This window comes from Pelophylax lessonae (genome assembly GCF_965119305.1).
Source record: "Pelophylax lessonae genome assembly, chromosome: 3".
Taxonomy (NCBI): domain Eukaryota; kingdom Metazoa; phylum Chordata; class Amphibia; order Anura; family Ranidae; genus Pelophylax; species Pelophylax lessonae.
In genome coordinates, this window is record NC_138770.1 from 77,620,135 (window position 1) to 77,640,743 (window position 20,609).

Sequence of the window (20,609 nt, forward strand, 5' to 3'; positions counted from 1 at the left end):
AAGCAGCCTCTGTGTCCACAGCAAAAAGTGGTATTCACAGTCGAAATGCTGCATCCTCTGCAGGCTGGGCATGCCCGTCCTTTATTTCCAGGGCTATTTGTGTTATTCAGCCACAACATGGGGAATAGTTGGTGGAATGGATAAATAAGCCGTCCTCATCCTTTTCATCCTCTGACACCTACGATCACAGTAGTTTGCCTTCCACTGCAGCTGCCAAAGCAGCCCGTTCCACAGGCTCCTTCTTCACAGCTACTCATTCTGTCGCCCCACCATCATGCACGGAGGAGTCACCTGAACTATTCGATCATAGTGTCAGTGACATGCTGCTGGAGGATGCCCAGCAATTAGAAAGCTGTGATGTTGGTTCCCAGGTTGATGAAGGGAATAACATGAGCCTAGAGAGAGGGATGACAACGATGGGAAGGAAACTAGCAGTCATGTTCCCACAGCTGCAGCATACTGCCAAGTTTGCTCCAGTGACGAGGAGGGAGGGGATGATGAGGTCACTGACTGTACTTGGGTGCCTGACCGGATAGAGGAGGAAAGTGAGGGAGAAGAGGAGCAGGAGGAGGCACAACTCCAATGAGGCAGAATGTGCTCCAGGCGCCACCATAGGAGTAGCCAACCTATTGCGTCACAGCACAGAGCTCCACAGGTGCAAGGTGCTGCAAACTCCCAGCGGACTTTAAAAAGTTCATTAGTGTGGGCTTTTTTCAGCACATGTGCAGTAGAATTGCAACATCTGAAGCGGATCAAGCATGGCCAGAACACCAGCCACTTGGGCCCCACATGTTTGACAAGGCATATGCCGACCTGCCATGCAGTCCGTTGGCAACAGCATCTGAAAGAGCCACAAGATCAAAACAAGCATACTTTCCCTTGCTCCTCATCTGTGATCTCTAACCCTACTATACCTTATGCCTTCTCAAATACCAGTATTGAGAGGGATGATGGTATAGCAATGAGTGCCACAGAGACTTGCACCCAATCTGCTAGCAGTACACCACCGCTTGATTTGAGCAGCAGGCAAATTTCACTACCCCAGTTGCTGAACTATAGAAAGAAATACTGTCCCAGCCATCCACATGCTCAGCGTATTAATGCTAGCTTGGCCAAATTGCTAGCATTACAGTTGCTGCCTTTTCATCTGGTAGACTCTGCTCCCTTTCGCAAATTTGTGGAATGTGCTGTACCACAATGGCAGGTACCAAAAAGGCATTTTTTTTTGCCTAGGCCATTCCGGCTCTCTACCGTCATGTAAAAGGTAGTCTTTTGGCCTTGTTGGACAGCGGTCAGCAGGAAGGTGCACATTACTGCTGACTCAGGCATGGACAAGGATGTTACATTTCATTCACGGGACACACTGGGTAACTCTGCTGGCAGCTGAGAAAGATGCAGGACAGGGTTCGGTGTTGCAGCTTGTTTTGCCACCATGCCTCCAAAAAGCTGGTGCTGGTTCTGCCACATCTGGCTACTCCACCACCTCCTCCTCCTTCATGTCCTCTTCTGCTCAATTGTCCTCTGAAGCAGAAGTGCTCCCTATGAGCAAGCAGTCAGGCTAAAATATGCCATGCTGTGCTTCAGTTGGTCTGTCTAGGGGATAGGAGTCACACCGGTGAAGAGATTCTGTCAGCTCTGCAGGGGCAGGCTCAGAGGTTGATGCCGCGACAGCTTGAGCCAGGAATGGTTGTATGCGACAATGGCACCAACCTTCTCTCCGCTCTCCAACAGGGACACTTAAAACATGTTGCATGCTTGGCACAATCTGGTGGTGCAGCGTTTCTTGAGCAGATACCCGGGCTTCCAGGATCTCCTGAGGAAGGCCAGGAAAGTCTGTGGCCATTTCAGCCATTCGTTCAATGCCAGTGCTCGCTTATCTGACATTCAACGGGAATTCAACCTGCCCACCAACCGCCTCATTTGTGACATGCGCACCAGGTGGAACTCAACATTGACAATGCTGCAGCGGCTGCACATGTAGCAGAGGGCCATCAATGAGTACCTGTGTAAGTATGGCACAAGGACAGGATTAGGGGAGCTTGTTTTTTTTTCGCCACGCCAGTGGCTTTTGAATAAGGATGCATGTATCATCCTCTCACCATTTGAGGAGGCCACAAGGATAGTGAGCTGGGATGATACTTGCATCAGTGACACTATCCCGCTAGTCTACCTGCTGGAGCACACGCTGCATGGAATCATGGACAGGGCACTTGAGGCAGAACAGCGGGAGGAAGAGGAGGACTTCCTTTCCTCACAAAGCCCCTTTTATGCAGATATCATTCCTGCAGGGCCACAAAACACGGAGGAGGAGGAGGATTTCGTCAGCATGGATGTAGAAGAAGAGGATAGCATACAACAGTCTTCAAGGGATGGTTTTGATTTCCCAGAAACCCCAGGAGTTTTACGTGGTTGGGGAGAGGTTTCTCCTGCTGACAAAGTCATCCTTAGTGACCCAGAGGACTCAGAAGCTCATGCCTCCTCCAACTTACGTTGCATGAGCTCCCTGATTCTGCAAAGCCTGCGAAAGGACCAGAGGATTTGTGGTATCAAGGAGAGGGATAGTTACTGGTTGGCAACCCTTCTTGATCCACATTACAAGGGTAAAGTTGCAGAGCTCATCCTGAGCAGAGGATGAAACATCTTGAGGCCTTGAAAAAAGATTTGTGTACCGCCTTTCCAGACACTGGGAGGTCAACATTCCCCAGACGTGTTTCTGAGGCATCGTTCAGCCAAAGAACGAGCAGTGGAGAAGGCCGCCAGTTGACCGATGCCTTTAAACAGTTCTTTTGTCCTCAGCAGCACCCAGGGCTGTTAGGTTTAAGCAACCATCGCCAGCGTCTCCATCATATGATGCATGATTATCTAGGCGCAAGAGCAGACTTAAAGATCTTTCCAGCTGAGCATCCACTCGCTTACTGGGTCTTGAGGATGGACCACTGGCCAGATCTTGCTCAATATGCAATGGAGCTACTGGCCTGTCCTGCTTCCAGCATGCTTTCCGAACGGACGTTCAGTGCTGCTGGAGGTTTTGTGATGGACAAAAGATTGCGTCTGTCTAATTTTTCTGCACTTGTATGACAGGTGCATACAATTTAAATGTTGTATGTCATTTTTAACAGCAGGCCCTGTCCCTGTGCCCTGCTAACTGTGAGGGGTTATGGTGTTCAGGCACCACCAACACCAAAGGCCCTATTTTTGGCACCTGTGTAGTCCATGCAATATCAAATTTGCATGGAATTCTTACCAACAGGTCCCATTCCTGCACCCAGCAAGAGTAACTGCGAGGCCTTGGTTACGGTGCTCAGGCACCACCTTCCGCAAAGGCCCAATTTTTGGCACTTGTATAGCACATGCGATTTCAAATTTGCATGGAATTCTTACCAGCAGGTCCCATTCCTGCACCCACCAAGACTAACTGCGAGGCCTTGGTTACAGTGTTCAGGCACCACAAACAGCAAAGGCCCAATTTTTGGCACTTGTATAGCACATGCGATTTCAAATTTGCATGAAATTCTTACCAGCAGGTCCCGTTCCTGCACCCAGCAAGAGTACCTGCGAGGCCTTGGTTACGGTGTTTAGGCACCACCAACACCAAAGCAAAGGCCCAATTTTTGTCACCTGTATAGTACATGCAATTTCTAATTTGTATGGAATTCTTACCAGCAGTTCTCGTTCCTGCACCCAGCAAGAGTAACTGTGAGGCCTTGGGTACGGTGTTCAGGCACCACCAACAGCAAAGGCCCAATTATTGTCACCTTTATGACAAGTACATGCGATTTCTAATTTGTATGGATTTTTTAGTGGCTGGGCCCGTTCCTGCGCCTAGCAAAAGTAACTGCGAGGGGTTACGGTGTTCAGGCTCCACCAACAAACAAGGCCCAATTTTTCTGAATGCGTATGACAAGTACATGCGATTTGAAAATTATATGTATATTTGTATATGACATTTTTTGCTTTAGAAATGTCAGTATAGCTGCAGCAGGCTACATACATTGTAGAGATGCAATACTTTACAGGCACATTCAGGGGTCCCCCCAGGCACGATATTGGAAGGAGTTTTTCATTTTTATAGTTTCACTTTAAGCCTCATTATAATCAGTAAATCACTGCTCCTTTAAAAACGATTGTTTTTAAAAACTTAATTTTCATTGCTACATGTTCCCCAGGTCAGTACCCGGACCCCCATACACTTTTTGGGGCAATAACTTGCATTTAAGCCTTCAAAACGAAACCATTTGATTTTCGAGGTTTGAGTCCCATAGCCTTCAATGGGGTTCTTTTTTTCCAACTAACTTTTCCACTGTTCGCGGTGTTCTGGTGCAAACCAAACTGGAGGGGTGTTCGGCTCATCACTACTCCCTGGTTATCTCTCGCCTCAACTACTTCAACTCCCTCCTCATTGGCTTACTTTTACAAAGGCTATACCTCCTTCAGTCCCTCATGAATGCTCCTGCCAGACTCCTCCACCTTACAAACCGCTCAGCATCTGCTACCCCTCTCTGCCAATCCCTTTATTGGTTGCCACTTACCCAACAAATTTAAATTGAAAATACTAACGGTAACTTACAAAGTCATCCACAACTCGGCCCCAGCTACACCACTAACCTGGTCTTAATATGCCAACCAAATCATCCTGTTTGATTCTCCCCAATATCTCCTGATTTCTAGTTCCCTTGTCACCTTCTCCCACCTCCAGGACTTCTCTCGAGCCTCTCCTATCCCATGGAAATCCCTACCCCAATCTGTTAGACTATTTCTTACGCTACCCACCTTTAGGTGTTCCCTGAAAACTCATCTCTTCAGAGAAGCCTATTCTGCCCCACCTAACAACTATATTTTTATTTTCTCCATCACAGTTATTACCTTTTGTATCACTTGACCCTCCCTCCTAGATTGTAAGCTCTAATGAGCAGGACCCTCCGATTCCTCCTGTATTGAATTTTATTGTAATTGTACTGTTTGCCCTAACATTGTAGATCCTGTGCAAACCGTTGGCACCATATAAGTCCTGTATAATAATAATAATAATAATAATATATGACTGCCTAGTCCAGCCTTTCTCAGCCAGGGTTCCTCCAAAGGTTCCTAGGGGCTCCTTGTCACTTCCTTTGGCTGTATATGGAAGTGTCACCTACCAGCTGTTTCTGGATACTGAAGTCTGTCATCATTGCACGACACACACACTTTTTTTTTTCATTCAATATATTTTTTATTATGATTTTAATTTTAACATGAGTGCAAAAATATGAATAAAATGGTAAAGGAAGAAATCCAATTGGTGAGGATGATCATGTGTCATTATTATTTTGTGTACAATACAATACACAACGTGTTACATTATTATAACAAAGTATTGTAGAAAAGATCACACCATAGAAAATGGGGGAAAGGAGAAAATAAACCCGGATATGAAGGTGACATTTGTGTACGAGGAAAACCTTAACAATTACCACCATTTTATTCTCCAGGGCCTCTGCTTTCAGAAAATATATGTTTGGGGGTTTTATCTAATCTTCAGGCCCAAAATCTGCATTTTACCATGTGTGCAAAAATAATGCAAACACAGCTCTGGCAGTGAAAGGGTTAGTGTGAGCTAGATAGGATCATTCTGCTGTGGTCACATTAGAGCTCCCCCTAGCTGCAGCCTGGTAATAACATTGCTAGGAGGTCTATTCATTTATCTGCTCCATACTTCCCATCTTTATATAAACGTCTCCTGACATTTAGGGGTAAATATTAGAACATTTACATAGCAATTCTCTCAGGGACAATGCATGTACATTCTTTCTGTGTGATTGGGGAAACAATGAATGTTATTAGGGGATTTGCTGAACTGGTTGAATATTTTACATTGATTTAAAATGGAAAATGTGGCATTTGGACACTAGATGGCGCTAGTTACTGTGATACTGAGCACCATTTAAAGGCCAAATGAGGTATTTTTGGTTTTAAATCAATGGTTGGTTGAATCCTGTGTTTTTTTAATTTATGTCCTTCAATGTGTACTGTACTGATAAATACATGGGTATGATCTCAAGGATTTGTATGACCCCCCTACCGACATAGGAAACTAAGGGGTCTATGCTAACAATATGTTGGGTGAGTGTGACAAGCATGTGTCCAGCCGTGACAAATTCTGGCAGTATTCTAATAAACACAGAGATTTCCTATAATTGTCAGCTCCAACTAGTGGCCATAATGAGGTATTAGTTCAAAAATACCTCAATCAGGAAAAATAGTTCATTACTGAATTATGGCCACTAGATGGACCCAATGATCATAGGAAATCAATGAATGACATAAAATAAGACCAACATTTATCATGGATGAATGAATACTTGTCATATTTGTTCATCTATTTTATAAAACTAAACATGTAAGTGAAGTGGTAACTATTGAGCCAATCCCTTCATCAAACCACACATAATATCTCCCTTCAAAGGGAAAACCGACATTTTTTACAGAATATCAAACAGTATAAATATTTCCCAACCAATAACCTCCACCCAGACAAGATATGTAGAAATATAAAGACAAGTGGTGTTACCTCTCGTGCCACACTCCGCCAAGCCACCCAAACCCAAACAGGAGCAAAGCTAAGAAGTTCTCACCTAGTTTATCTCTGAGTTCTCCTTCCCTCTTGTTGGGTGATGGGAGAAGGATGGAATGAAGACAGAGAGACACGCTTCGGGGTCACCACTGGTAAGTAGAGCCTTGAAATGAAGGACATCAACTTCAGAATTTCTGTCTTGTCCGTGTAAAGTTTACTGATAAAGATATATGGGATCTCACAGCTTCTAGCTCTGTAACCCGCTATATCATTATCAGTAACCCCCACACAGACAAGCAAGACATTCTGAAGGCGATTCCTTCATTTCACGGCTCTACTTACCACTCTACACCCCAAAATTTACTCAGCCAAAGAAAAGCCAACACGGTACAACACTTTATCCATGTCTCTGGTCATCTCTCATCTCCTTATCAACTGTTTCTTACATGATGAAGATCAGCCATGGAATATATCTGAGGTGTATATCAGGGTGTGCTTCTTCCACACATGTCCACCAACATTCATATAGAAGACATTTCCCACACTCAAGGCCCTAATACACCTCGAGGGTTGTGTGGGATCCCTGATGTAGAGGAAGACAGGACTTTAGTGAGGAACAATTCCCTCACTCAGGACAGGAAAGCAGCTTCTCCCCCATGTGAGATCTCAGATGTGTGTAAAGATTGGACTTCTGTGAAAAACATTTCCAACACTCAGGACAAGAATACGGCTTCTCCCCCGTGTGAGATCTCTGATGTGTGTAAAGATTGGACTTCCGTGAAAAACATTTCCCACACTCAGGACAGGAATACGGCTTCTCCCCCGTGTGAGATCTCTGATGTGTGTAAAGATCGGACTTCAGTGAAAAACGTTTCCCACACTCAGGACAGGAATGTGGCTTCTCCCCCGTGTGAGATCTCTGATGTGTGTAAAGAGAGAACTTCCGTGAAAAAGATTTTCCGCACTCAGAACAGGAATGTGGCTTCTCCCCCGTGTGAGACCTCTGATGTTTGTAAAGAGAGGACTTCTCTGAAAAACATTTCCCACACTCAGGACAGGAATACGGCTTCTCCCCTGTGTGAGATCTCTGATGTGTGTAAAGATTGGACTTCTGTGAAAAAGATTTCCCGCACTCAGGACAGGAATACAGCTTCTCCCCTGTGTGAGATCTCTGATGTGTGTAAAGATTGGACTTCTGTGAAAAACATTTCCCACACTCAGGACAGGAATACGGCTTCTCCCCTGTGTGAGATCTCTGATGTGTGTAAAGATCGGACTTCTGTGAAAAAGATTTCCCACACTCAGAACAGGAATGCGGCTTCTCTCCTGTGTGAGATATTTTATGCTTATTAAGACGGGATTTAATACGGAAACACTTCCCACACTCAGTACAGGAAAACCTCTTATCTGTTGGAAGGACGGCACCGTCCCTCACAGTCTGAGGTTTCTCAGGATAAGAGCAATACAATGGTCCCGCACTGTCCCTCACAGTCTGAGGTTCCTCAGGATAAGAGGAATACGATGGTCCGGCACCTTCCCTCACAGTCTGAGGTTCCTCAGGATAAGAGGAACACGATGGTCCTGCACTGTCCCTCATAGTCTGAGGTTCCTCAGGATGAGAGGAATACGATGGTTCGGCACTGTTCCTCACAGTCTGAGGTTCCTCAGGATAAGAGTAATACGATGGTCCATCTACACTGTGTGGTGCCGGATGGACATTTGAGGTAGCCGGGTTTTCTCCTGGACTATACTGTGTGATATCCTCATCTTCTACTTTACAGTCTGGAGACAAAGTGAGACAATCCTCTGAGGTTTTCCTCATCTCCCGTCCATGTACTAAAATAGAAATACAAAGATTATTACTAGACATGAGCAGATTGGTTCCCCTAAACCAGGACTCCACCAACATCAGGCAGCTTTGTCTCAGAGGATCTTACAATTCCCCCTCAAGGTAACTAGTAAATGGTAGAGGGTGACTAGGTTTCCTAGGAGCCACACTCAAGTCAAGACCTGCTGTATGATAGTAAATGGCAGTCTCAGTCTGGACCTACGCCAGGCTACGCCTTGATATGCGGGACACTCACTATCTACCGATATAAAATGTCCAGCTGGTAGAAAATGGGTGTTACAAAAGAGAATCCATATTATGTGTATACCGTATATAGCAGTGGGTAGAGGGGAGAGAGCAGAAGTCAGGACCGTAATGTACAACATAGAGTATATAGTGTAGGGATCAGGAGTATGTAATTTACAATATAGAGTATATAGTGCAGGGGTCGGGAGTATGTAATATACAACATAGAGTATATAGTGCAGGAGCATGTAATGTACAATATAGAGTATATAGTGCAGGGGTCGGGAATATGTAATGTACAACATAGAGTATATAGTGCAGGAGTCTGGAGTATGTAATGTACAATATAGAGTATATAGTGCAGGGGTCAGAAGTATGTAATGTACAATATAGAGTATATAGTGCAAGGGTCGGGAGTATGTAATGTACAATATAGAGTATATAGTGCAGGGGTCAGGAGTATGTAATGTACAATTTAGAGTATATAGTGCAGGGGTCGGGAGTATGTAATGTACAACATAGAGTATATAGTGCAGGAGTATGTAATGTACAATATAGAGTATATAGTGCAGGGGTCAGGAGTATGTAATGTACAATATAGAGTATATAGTGCCGGGATCAGGAGTATGTAATGTACAATATACAGTATATCCACTTTACCCTTGGAAGATTTTACCCCCGTTCATGACGACAAGAGCATTTTTTGCTATTCAGCACAGAGCTACTTTAAACGCTTCAATACTGGGCACTTTCACCACCTTCCTGCCCAGGCCAATTTTCAGCTTTCAGCGATGTTGCACTTTGAATGACAATTGTGCGGTCATGCACCGCTGTACCTAAATTACATTTTTATAATTTTTTTGGGACAGATAGAATTTTCTTTTGGTGGTCACCACTGGGTTTTAATTTTTTTGTTAAAAAAAGATCTTAGTTTCTGTTAGAAAATTTAGTAAATAAGTATATTTTCTCCTTCACGGGTGTGCACTAATGAGGCTGCACTGATGAGGAGGCACTAATGAGCACTGATAGGCAGCACTGATAGGTGGCACTAATGAGCACTGATAGGTGGCACTAATGAGCACTGATAGGTGGCACTGATAGGAGGCACTTATGGGCACTGATAGGCAGCACGGATTGACAACATTGATGGCCACTGATGAGCAGGCACTGACGGGCACTGACTGGCATCACTGATGGGCACTGTTGGGGCTGTACTGATAATCAGGGCATTGAATATGTGTGCAGGTCTCCCCTGGGAGGAAGTGCTTCGGATTGGCTCTCCTCTGTTCGTACACTGTCAGTGTAAGGAGAGGAAAGCCGATAACTAGGGATAGGCTCAGGCGTATTTGGGTCAGAGTCCCAACCCACCTGAGCAATCCCTCCAGGAAGTCATCACTGCACATCACCAATCACAGGCAGCCCAGTCAGGGGGTGTGTATGTGCAGCTGCGGGCCAAGAAATGCCTCACTGCCCATCCCTATCGATAACCGGCATTTCCTCATTTACATGTGATGAGCTGTGATTGGACACATCTGATCACATGGGTAAAGAGACACGACATCGGCTCTTTACTGAGATTGGGGATGCACTTTGTCCCGCCGATCGCCGCCTGCCCCCGCGGGCACACAAGCATGGTGAGAGCGGGATGATGTCATGTGACGTTTTCCCAGAACAAGAAAGCCACCCCGCCGTCATTTGTCTATACGGCGGGCAGGACGCGGTTAATCAGCAATTGCTCGGTCATGCAAAATACATTTTTATCATTTTTTTTCCACACAAATAGAGTCTTCTTTTGGTTGTATTTAATCACCGCTGGTTTTTTTTTATTTTTTGCAATATAAATGAGAAACAATATTTTCTACTTTCTGTAAAAAAAAAAACATATCCAATAAAATCTAATTTTATCACAAATTTAATCCAAAATGTATTCTGTTACATGTCTTTGGTAAAAAAAATAGACTAGCCTGCTGCATCATTTTCTCACTTTGATTTTTGGGGTATCTTTGAATTTAGCCCTCTGTAGGGTGATAATTTTCATTTCCATCAAACAATGCAGCATCCTTTAGTTCCTAATACATTACCCAGTCCATACCAGTATAGATCCTAACTCATTACCCAGTCCATACCAGTATAGATCCAAACACATTACCCAGTCCATACCAGTATAGACCCTAACACATTACCCAGTCCATACCAGTATAGATCCTAACACATTACCCAGTCCATACCAGTATAGATCCTAACACATTACCCAGTCCATACCAGTATAGATCCTAACTGTAATGTTCTGGTACCTCTGGTACCCTTATTCCACTTTCCATTCCGTGTATGCGTCCCACCATTCTCTTCTGGTAGGTGCGCATACACCTTTAAGATGCTGTCATCACTGAGCGCCGCAGAGCGGCTATTTCAACCGCCGGCGTTCTCACTCACATGTTCGTTCAACCTGCCTTGCATCTATGCTTACAAGCGTGTCTCGCTGTGGAACCTCGCTACAGATCCCTGTATCCCGCTACCAGGATCACTTCCTCAGACTCGAACCTCGCTACTGATCCCTGTATCTCGCTACTGGATCACTTCCTCATCACCGGACCCTTCTACTACTATACTATAGTGATAAGTACCCCGTAGGGGAAACCTCCATAACTTACACTACTACTATTGCATTACAGACTGTTACTACCTATCCATACTATCCTATCATCTGCACTGTTACATAGATTGCTAGCTCTTGAGACTACTACCATCTATCATCTGCACTGCTGCATAGATTGCTAGCTCTCCTGTCTACTACCATCTATCATCTGCACTGCTGCATAGATTGCTAGCTCTCCTGTCTACTACTATCTATCCTTGCACTGGGTTAGTCTATCCTGTATTTGTCATCTGCTGTCCTCACCATCTGTTAGCATACTCGATACTAACCTATCTGCATTCCTAATTACCATCTTGAACTCTCCTGTACAAACCTATCAAGTGCTTACCATCCTTGTCACTGTTCACACCTGTCCCTTCAGCACATCACCTTCATACTATCATATATATCCTATCACTCCAGGAACATCTCATTGAGTGTGTATATATCTGTATGTTGAAGCTGACAGGCCCACGGTGATGAGTCCTGGAGAGTTGGATCTGGTATTCAACACATCTCTACATGACTACTGAGTGGAGATTTTGCAGCTGTAAATCCAGCCTATAACAAAAACGCAGGAGCGTTACAGATTGAACGAACCGTAAAAATGGATTCAGCAGAATTACCCACTCAAGTGACAAAATTAACACAACAAGTAAAAGCGTTAATACTTGCTCTGACTGACGTACAAGAAAAGAATCAGACTTTAAACACAGCAGGTAACCCAGCTCTCACGGCTTACTGCTGTTCAGCCTCCTGAACCTAAAATAAACCCCCCTCTAGTGTTTACAGGTGACCGGAAAAAATTTCAGGAATTCAAAAACGCATGTCAATTGCTTTTTTTGTTAAAGCCTCGTACATACCCCACTGATCAAATAAAAGTCTGTACCGTTATTTCATACTTGACGGGTGATCCACGGGCCTGGGCAGACTCTCTCTTTGAGAATAATGATCAGATTCTCAACACCTATTCTTTATTCCTAGCGGAACTCACCAGCTTATATGATGACCCCAATAGGCAGAGTACTGCTGATATGCAGTTGAGGGCCTTGAAACAAGGAAGGAGACCTGTAGAAAACTTTGTATCGGAGTTCAAAAGATGGACCCTTGATTCAGGGTGGAATGACACATCTTTGCGAACTCAATTCAGACTCGGGTTATCGGAAGCTGTTAAAGACGAGCTCGCCCGAGCGGATTTACCTGGCACCTTGGAGGCCTTGATACAACTTAGTATCAACATCGACAGACGACTGCGAGAAAGAAGGGCTGAAAAGATGGGAATGCCATTGTCTAGTCCTTCTCGGATTTCGGCCGTTGACCCTACTCCCATGGATGTAGGAACCATACGCCCACCTTTAACGACTACTGAACGAGCTAGAAGAACATCCAGAAATCTCTGCATGTATTGCACATCCCCGGATCATTTGATAAGCACCTGTCCCCTTGTTCGCAAAAAAGAGGGTGAGTGTTCACATGTCTTGCTGGGAGGATTAACGACTTCCTTTTCTAACCCCTATCTTTTTGTTCATTTAATATTACAGTGGGACCAAACTAGGATCACCACCAAGGCTATGGTCGACACTGGATCTTGTGGAAACTATATTGATACACACCTTGTTACCTTAAATAAAATACCTATTATTTCAAAATCTAAGCCTGTTTCTGTTAGTTTCATTAATGGTATTCCACTGTCTTCTGGTCCAATCACCAACCAGACACAGGCACTCCTTGCCACTACCAACGAGTCACATGTGGAGACCATCACTTTTGATATACTATCCTCACCCCATTTTCCTATTATTTTGGGACTTCCCTGGTTACACACACACCAACCAATCATAGATTGGAAAAAACGGACTTTGGTTTTCCCTTCTCACTATTGTGAGAATTTGTGTAACCTCCCATCTTATGGGAAGATTCTGTCTGTGGTGTCAGATGAAATTGCACCACTATGCTATCAGGATCTGTCCGAAGTGTTCCTTGAGAAAAATGCTCAAGTGTTGCCTCCCCATAGGGATTACGATTGCACTATCGATCTACTCCCTAACAGCAAATTGCCTTTCGGACATGTTTATCCCCTTTCACAGGATGAACTTTCTCACCTCAAGGAATACTTGGATGAGAATTTGACAAAAGGGTTCATTAGACCCTCTACTTCTTCCACTGCTGCAGGACTTTTCTTTGTCCGCAATAAGGATTCCAGTCTCAGGCCTATTATCGATTATAGGCAATTAAACACCATTACGATAAAGGATCGCTATCCTTTGCCGCTTATCCCTGAACTTATTGAACAAGTGCGTGGGGCTACTTATTTCACCAAATTAGACCTGAAAGGGGCATACAACCTAATCCGAATCCGTGATGGGGATGAGTGGAAAACAGCATTCAGAACCAGATACGGACTATTTGAATACCTTGTGATGCCATTCGGGCTATGTAATGCTCCCGCAGCTTTCCAAAGATTCATAAACGACATCTTTAGAGACTTACTTGATGTCTGTGTTGTAGTATACCTAGACGATATACTTATCTATTCTCGATCTATGCCTGAACACATAAAACATGTAAGACTTGTGTTGTCCAGACTGCTCTCACACAGTCTATACATGAAATTAAAAAAATGCCTATTTCATAAAGAAGAAATATTATTTCTAGGATACTTCATATCCAAAACTGGAATTAAGATGGATATGAGTAAGATATCCTGTATTCTAGACTGGCCTATACCAACAACTCGTAAGGCCCTACAGCGATTCCTAGGATTCTCGAACTTCTATAGGAAGTTCATCAAGAACTTTTCCGCCATTGTGAGACCTCTCACACAACTGACAAATATAAAAAAAACATTCAAATGGTCAGAAGAAGCAAATCAAGCTTTCTGCTTGTTAAAATCAAGCTTCACTTCTGATCCCATACTACGCCATCCAGACCCATCCCTCCAATATATTCTAGAGGTAGATGCGTCAAATATGGCAGTAGGAGCAGTTCTCTCCCAACGACCAACAAACACTTCATCACTCCACCCAGTTGCTTTCTTTTCAAAATCACTAAGCAGCCCAGAGGTGAATTACCCAGTGGGTGAAAAGGAGTTGCTTGCCATAAAATTGGCACTGGAGAATTGGCGACATCTGCTCGAAGGTACCCAGTTACCAATACTCATATATACAGATCATAAAAACCTTCAATACCTCCAGACTAACAAGACTCTTTCCCACCGGCAGGTACGATGGTCATTATTCTTTTTAAGATTTAATTTCTTAGTGACCTATACGCCTTAGTGTCAGTGGACCACTTGACAAAGATGGCACATTTCATCGCTATCCGTAGACTACCTTCATCCAAACAAACAGCGGAACTACTGATGAAACATGTGTTCAAGTTGCATGGAATTCCAAAGACTCTTTTGTCCGACCGTGGTTCACAATTTATCTCTAAATTTTGGCAAGCACTTTGTTAAATTTTACGCATTGAGCGAAAGCTCACTTCTCCCTACCATCCTCAGACCAACGGACAGACTGAAAGAGTCAACCAGTGCATTGAGCAATATCTACGCTGCTACACATCATACCTGCAGGATGATTGGGTGGATCTCCTTCCTCTAGCGGAATTTGCTTACAACAACGCAACCCACAGTACTACGAAGCAAAGTCCGTTCTATTTGAACTATGGGTTTCATCCCACTCTTCTTCCACCACGCATCCTGCCATCGAGTAACCCAGTAGCCTCAGATTACCTTACCCAAATAAAAGACTCTTTGGGTTTACTCAATACTACCATATCACACGCTCATAGTCAACAAAAAAGGTACTACGACCTTCGTAGAAGACCTTCTCCTCAGTATGTTATTGGGGACCTCGTTTGGCTATCAACAAAAAATTTAACATTAAAGATCCCTAGCAAAAAGCTTGGGCCTTTATTCTTGGGACCCTTCCCAATCAGGAAACGAATTGGAAAAGCTGCAGTACAGCTCACCTTACCGGCAGATCTCAAGATCCATCCCATCTTCCATGTGTCGCTATTGAAGCCACATGTTCCTAACCAAGGAATAAGGCCTACCATCCCACCTCCACCTCCTGTACAAGTTGAAGGCGGAGAAGAATATGAGATAAAGGAGATTCTGGATTCTCGTATCCACAGAAGAAGACTCCAATATCTAGTACGATGGAAGAACTATGGGCCCCAAGACGACATCTGGCTGGATACCTCTGATATACATGCCCCTAGACTGATTCGCAATTTTCACTCGAAATACCCGGAAAAACCAGTTCTAGAGGCCTTCCGGAGCCGGCCTTAAGGGGGGGGTACTGTAATGTTCTGGTACCTCTGGTACCCTTATTCCACTTTCCATTCCGTGTATGCGTCCCACCATTCTCTTCTGGTAGGTGCGCATACACCTTTAAGACCGATGCTGTCATCACTGAGCGCCGCAGAGCGGCTATTTCAACCGCCGGCGTTCTCACTCACATGTTCGTTCAACCTGCCTTGCATCTATGCTTACAAGCGTGTCTCGCTGTGGAACCTCGCTACAGATCCCTGTATCTCGCTACCAGGATCACTTCCTCAGACCCGAACCTCGCTACTGATCCCTGTATCTCGCTACTGGATCACTTCCTCATCACCGGACCCTTCTACTACTATACTATAGTGATAAGTACCCCGTAGGGGAAACCTCCATAACTTACACTACTACTATTGCATTAAGGACTGTTACTACCTATCCATACTATCCTATCATCTGCACTGTTACATAGATTGCTAGCTCTTGAGACTACTACCATCTATCATCTGCACTGCTGCATAGATTGCTAACTCTCCTGTCTACTACCATCTATCATCTGCACTGCTGCATAGATTGCTAGCTCTCCTGTCTACTACTATCTATCCTTGCACTGGGTTAGTCTATCCTGTATTTGTCATCTGCTGTCCTCACCATCTGTTAGCATACTCGATACTAACCTATCTGCATTCCTAATTACCATCTTGAACTCTCCTGTACAAACCTATCAAGTGCTTACCATCCTTGTCACTGTTCACACCTGTCCCTTCAGTACATCACCTTCATACTATCATATACATCCTAGCACTCCAGGAACATCTCATTGAGTGTGTATATATCTGTATGTTGAAGCTGACAGGCCCACGGTGATGAGTCCTGGAGAGTTGGATCTGGTATTCAACACATCTCTACATGACTACTGAGTGGAGATTTTGCAGCTGTAAATCCAGCCTATAACAAAAACGCAGGAGCGTTACACTAACACATTACCCAGTCCATACCAGTATAGATCCTAACACATTACCCAGTCCATACCAGTATAGATCCTAACTAGAGATCGACGGATTATCGGCAACACCGATATATCGGGGGCCGATATGCACTTTCCCCAATATACCTGTATTGGCCTTTGGATTTACCGATATTGCTGATATTCGTGACGTCATTGCGTAGTTTGCGGCATGCGCTTCCGTGCAATGGACAGCTCTTAGGCCGCCTCCCTCTGCCCCCTTACAGTGTCTTTTACCCACCATGGCCACACTGGAGTCTGCATGCGGCACAGGTGGTCGGTTGGGAGAGTTGGGACAGAGTTCTTCTACATCTAGTGAGTGCAGTGACCAACAGTCTGACACACGTTCTGTATTCTGTTCTGTGATAAGTGATAACAGTGACCAACAAACACTGCTGCATCATTTTTTCACTTTGATTTTTGGGGTGTCTTTGAATTTAGCCCTCTGTAGGGTGATAATTTTCATTTCCGTCAAACGGTGCAGCATCCTTTAGTTCCTAATACATTACCCAGTCCATACCAGTATAGATCCAAACACATTACCCAGTCCATACCAGTATAGATCCTAACACATTACCCAGTCCATACCAGTATAGATCCTAACACATTACCCAGTCCATACCAGTATAGATCCTAACACATTACCCAGTCCATACCAGTATAGATCCTAACACATTACCCAGTCCATACCAGTATAGATCCTAACACATTACCCAGTCCATACCAGTATAGATCCTAACTAGAGATCGACGGATTATCGGCAACACCGATATATCGGGGGCCGATATGCACTTTCCCCAATATACCTGTATTGGCCTTTGGATTTACCGATATTGCTGATATTCGTGACGTCATCGCGTAGTTTGTGGCATGCGCTTCCGTGCAATGGACAGCTCTTAGGCCGCCTCCCTCTGCCTCCTTACAGTGTCTTTTACCCACCGTGGCCACACTGGAGTCTGCATGCGGCACAGGTGGTCGGTTGGGAGAGTTGGGACAGAGTTCTTCTACATCTAGTGAGTGCAGTGACCAACAGTCTGACACACGTTCTGTATTCTGTTCTGTGATAAGTGATAACAGTGACCAACAAACACTCTGACACACGTTCTGTAACACAGCCGCCGTGGCCACATACCCACCCACCACCCACAGCTGCCCGGTGCCAGCCAGCAACCCAGTCCCACACAGTCCACTGTATAGTGTGTACCAGCCAGCCAGCCAGCCAGCCACAGGCCCTGCCTGAGTCCTCCTCCTTACTGTACCAGCTCAACAGCCACAGGCCCTGGGAGTGTACGTGCCAGAACCGCCACCACACAGGGTGCCAGCCAGCCACAAAAGGTTGCCTGCCAGCCATCCAGCCACTAAAGGGTGCCAACCAGCCACCAAAGGTTGATGACAGCCACCCACCCGGTGCCAGCCAGCCACGAAAGGGTGCCAGCCATCCAGCCACCCACCACAGGGTGCTAGCCAGACAGCCACCCACCACAGAGTGCCAGCCAGACACCCACCCACCCACCACAGGGTGCCAGCCAGACAGCCACCCACCCACCACAGAGTGCCAGCCATACAGCCACCACAGGATGCCAGCCAGACAGCCACCCACCACAGGGTGCCAGACAGCCACCCACCACAGGGTGCCAGCAAGCCAGCCACCCACCACAGGGTGCAAGCCAGCCACAGCAGGGTGCCAGACAGCCAGTGCCACCCACCACAGGGTGCCAGCCAGCCAGCCACCACAAGGTGCCAGCCAGCCACCACAGGGTGCCAGCCAGCCACCCACCACGGGGTGCCAGACAGGCAGCCACCAACCACAGGGTGCCAGCCAGCCAGCCACCCACAACAGGGTGCCAGCCAGCTAGACAGCCACCGACAACAGGGTGCCAGCCAGCTAGACAGCCACCACAGGGTGTCAGCCAGCCATTTTGTTTAAGCCTATATTAGTGTCTGACTCTTTCTTGTTTCAGTGGAGATGGATGGAGATAGAAAAATTAAAAGTGTGGCCTGGGAGTATTTCTCTTCTCCATCTCCAGGAAAATCAGTAGCACTGTGCAACACATGCAAAAACAATGTGAGCATGGGATCAATAACTGCAAAAAACAAAAATATGTCTAATCTTTGGGGCCATCTAAGAGTTCATCATCTTGAATTGTATAATGCAGCACAGAAAAAACAAAATGAATCACAAGGTGAATCATCCCTATCCCAGGCAACAATAACAGATATGTTTCAGAAAAAAAATAGGTGGCAAAAATCAGATGGAAGATCCCAAATGCTGGACAGAGTAATCACTGAGATGATGGTGACTGATAGGGTTGAGCGAACATGGACTGTATTGTTCCGCATCGTACCGGACTTTTGGGTGTTCGGTACCCGGACATGGACCCGAACATTTTACTGTAAATTCGGGATACAGTCCGTTGTTCGGTAATTTTATTTCATGTTTTGGCGCGGTTTTAATGGCGCAGTTTCAACAGTTGCAGGGCAGCCAATCAACAAGCGTTTAACTGGTGTGTCCTTAGAAGCCATCACAGCCATTCCTAATAATGGCATGGCTGTGATTGGCCAGTGCAGCATGTGACCCAGCCTCTATATAAGCTGGAGTCACGTAGCGCCGCACGTCACTCTGCTCTAACTACTGTAGGGTCAGGTTCCTGCTGCTGATTTGAGGGAGAGATAGGAGAATATTGTAGGGGCAGACTGGAGATTGCTTTCAGGGAAAGAATAGGAGAATCTTCTTTAATCAGACAGCAAAGTACATCGATTTTATTGTGTGGGGGTGCAGTGCACAATCTTTTTGCCCTGACCTGAGCCCAGTGAGGAGGAGGGAGAAAAAATAAACTTTTATCAGTCTGTTAGGTGGGCGGCTTGCGGCGTGTAGCAGCCATGTAATGCAAGCTCAGTGCATATGTGTCTGCTTAATCTGGATTTAAAAAAAAAAAAAAAAAACAACTTTTTTCCTTCATATTTAAGGCTCGGTTCACATATATGCGATGCGGGAAGGCTGCGAATTCGCAGCCTGTTCCCGCATCGCACACGCACCCCCGGCAGTTCACACTGCCATATGCGATACGCTGGGGGTGTCAATGTAATCTTAACGACACCCCCAGTTTGATCGCATATCGCAGTGCGATCGTGCAGTTCGCACAGGATCGGATCGCACAAGTGTGAACCGCTGTGCGATCCGATCCTGATGCGGCAGCAAAAATGCCTCCTGTGCGTGTTTGCTGCGGGTGCGATGCGAATTTAGCCATACAAACTGTATGGCTAAACTCGCACCGCACAGCTGATCGCATGTCATGTCGGAGCAGTGCGCTCCGACATGACATGCGAACCCCGCACACGCAGTAGTGTGAACCGGGGCTTACTGTGACATACAGTGTTTAGACACTGCTGTTCTAATCTTCTATTCTAAAACCACCAATTTAAGGGGAAAAAAATATTTTTCAGTTTTTCATTCATACGTTACTGTGACATAAAGCCTTTCTAATCTGCTATTCAAAAATCACCAATTCAAAGGGAACATTTTTTTTTATATTTTTTCCTTTACATGTTACTGTGAGATAAAGCCTTTAGACACTGCTGTGTTCTAATCTGCTCTTTTTTTTTTTTTTTTTTTAATTTCTTTATTTAGGAAGAGGTTGCAGAATAAACAGAGTTAACACTGATTTGCGGCACTGGTGGACACTTATTTGTGGCACTGATATGTGGCACTGGTGGACACTGATTTGTGGCACTGATACGTGGCATTGGTGGACACTGATTTGTGGCACTGATACGTGGCACTGGTGGACACTGATTTGCGGCACTGATTTGTGGCACTGATACGTGGCACTGGTGGACACTTATTTGTGGCACTCATATGTGGCACTGATATGTGGCACTGGTGGACACTGATTTGTGGCACTGATACGTGGCATTGGTGGACACTGATTTGTGGCACTGAAAAGTGGCACTGGTGGACACTGATTTGCGGCACTGATACGTGGCACTGGTGGACACTTATTTGTGGCACTGGTGGACACTGATTTGCGGCACTGATTTGTGGCACTGGTGGACACTTATTTGTGG

General features: G+C 45.3%; 1 protein-coding gene across 1 annotated transcript in view; it reads right to left on the minus strand.

The window, feature by feature from the left end:
* Positions 1–20,609, minus strand: part of LOC309550363 (uncharacterized protein) — a gene marked incomplete at its 5' end in the record, with an annotated part of 152,411 nt that overhangs the window by 110,751 nt on the left and 21,051 nt on the right. The window contains 2 exons of the mRNA XM_082250759.1: positions 7,191–8,042; positions 8,202–8,386. Of these exons, the coding sequence (XP_082106885.1) occupies positions 7,191–8,042; positions 8,202–8,386 (1,037 nt within the window). The remainder of the gene's footprint in view (positions 1–7,190; positions 8,043–8,201; positions 8,387–20,609) is intronic.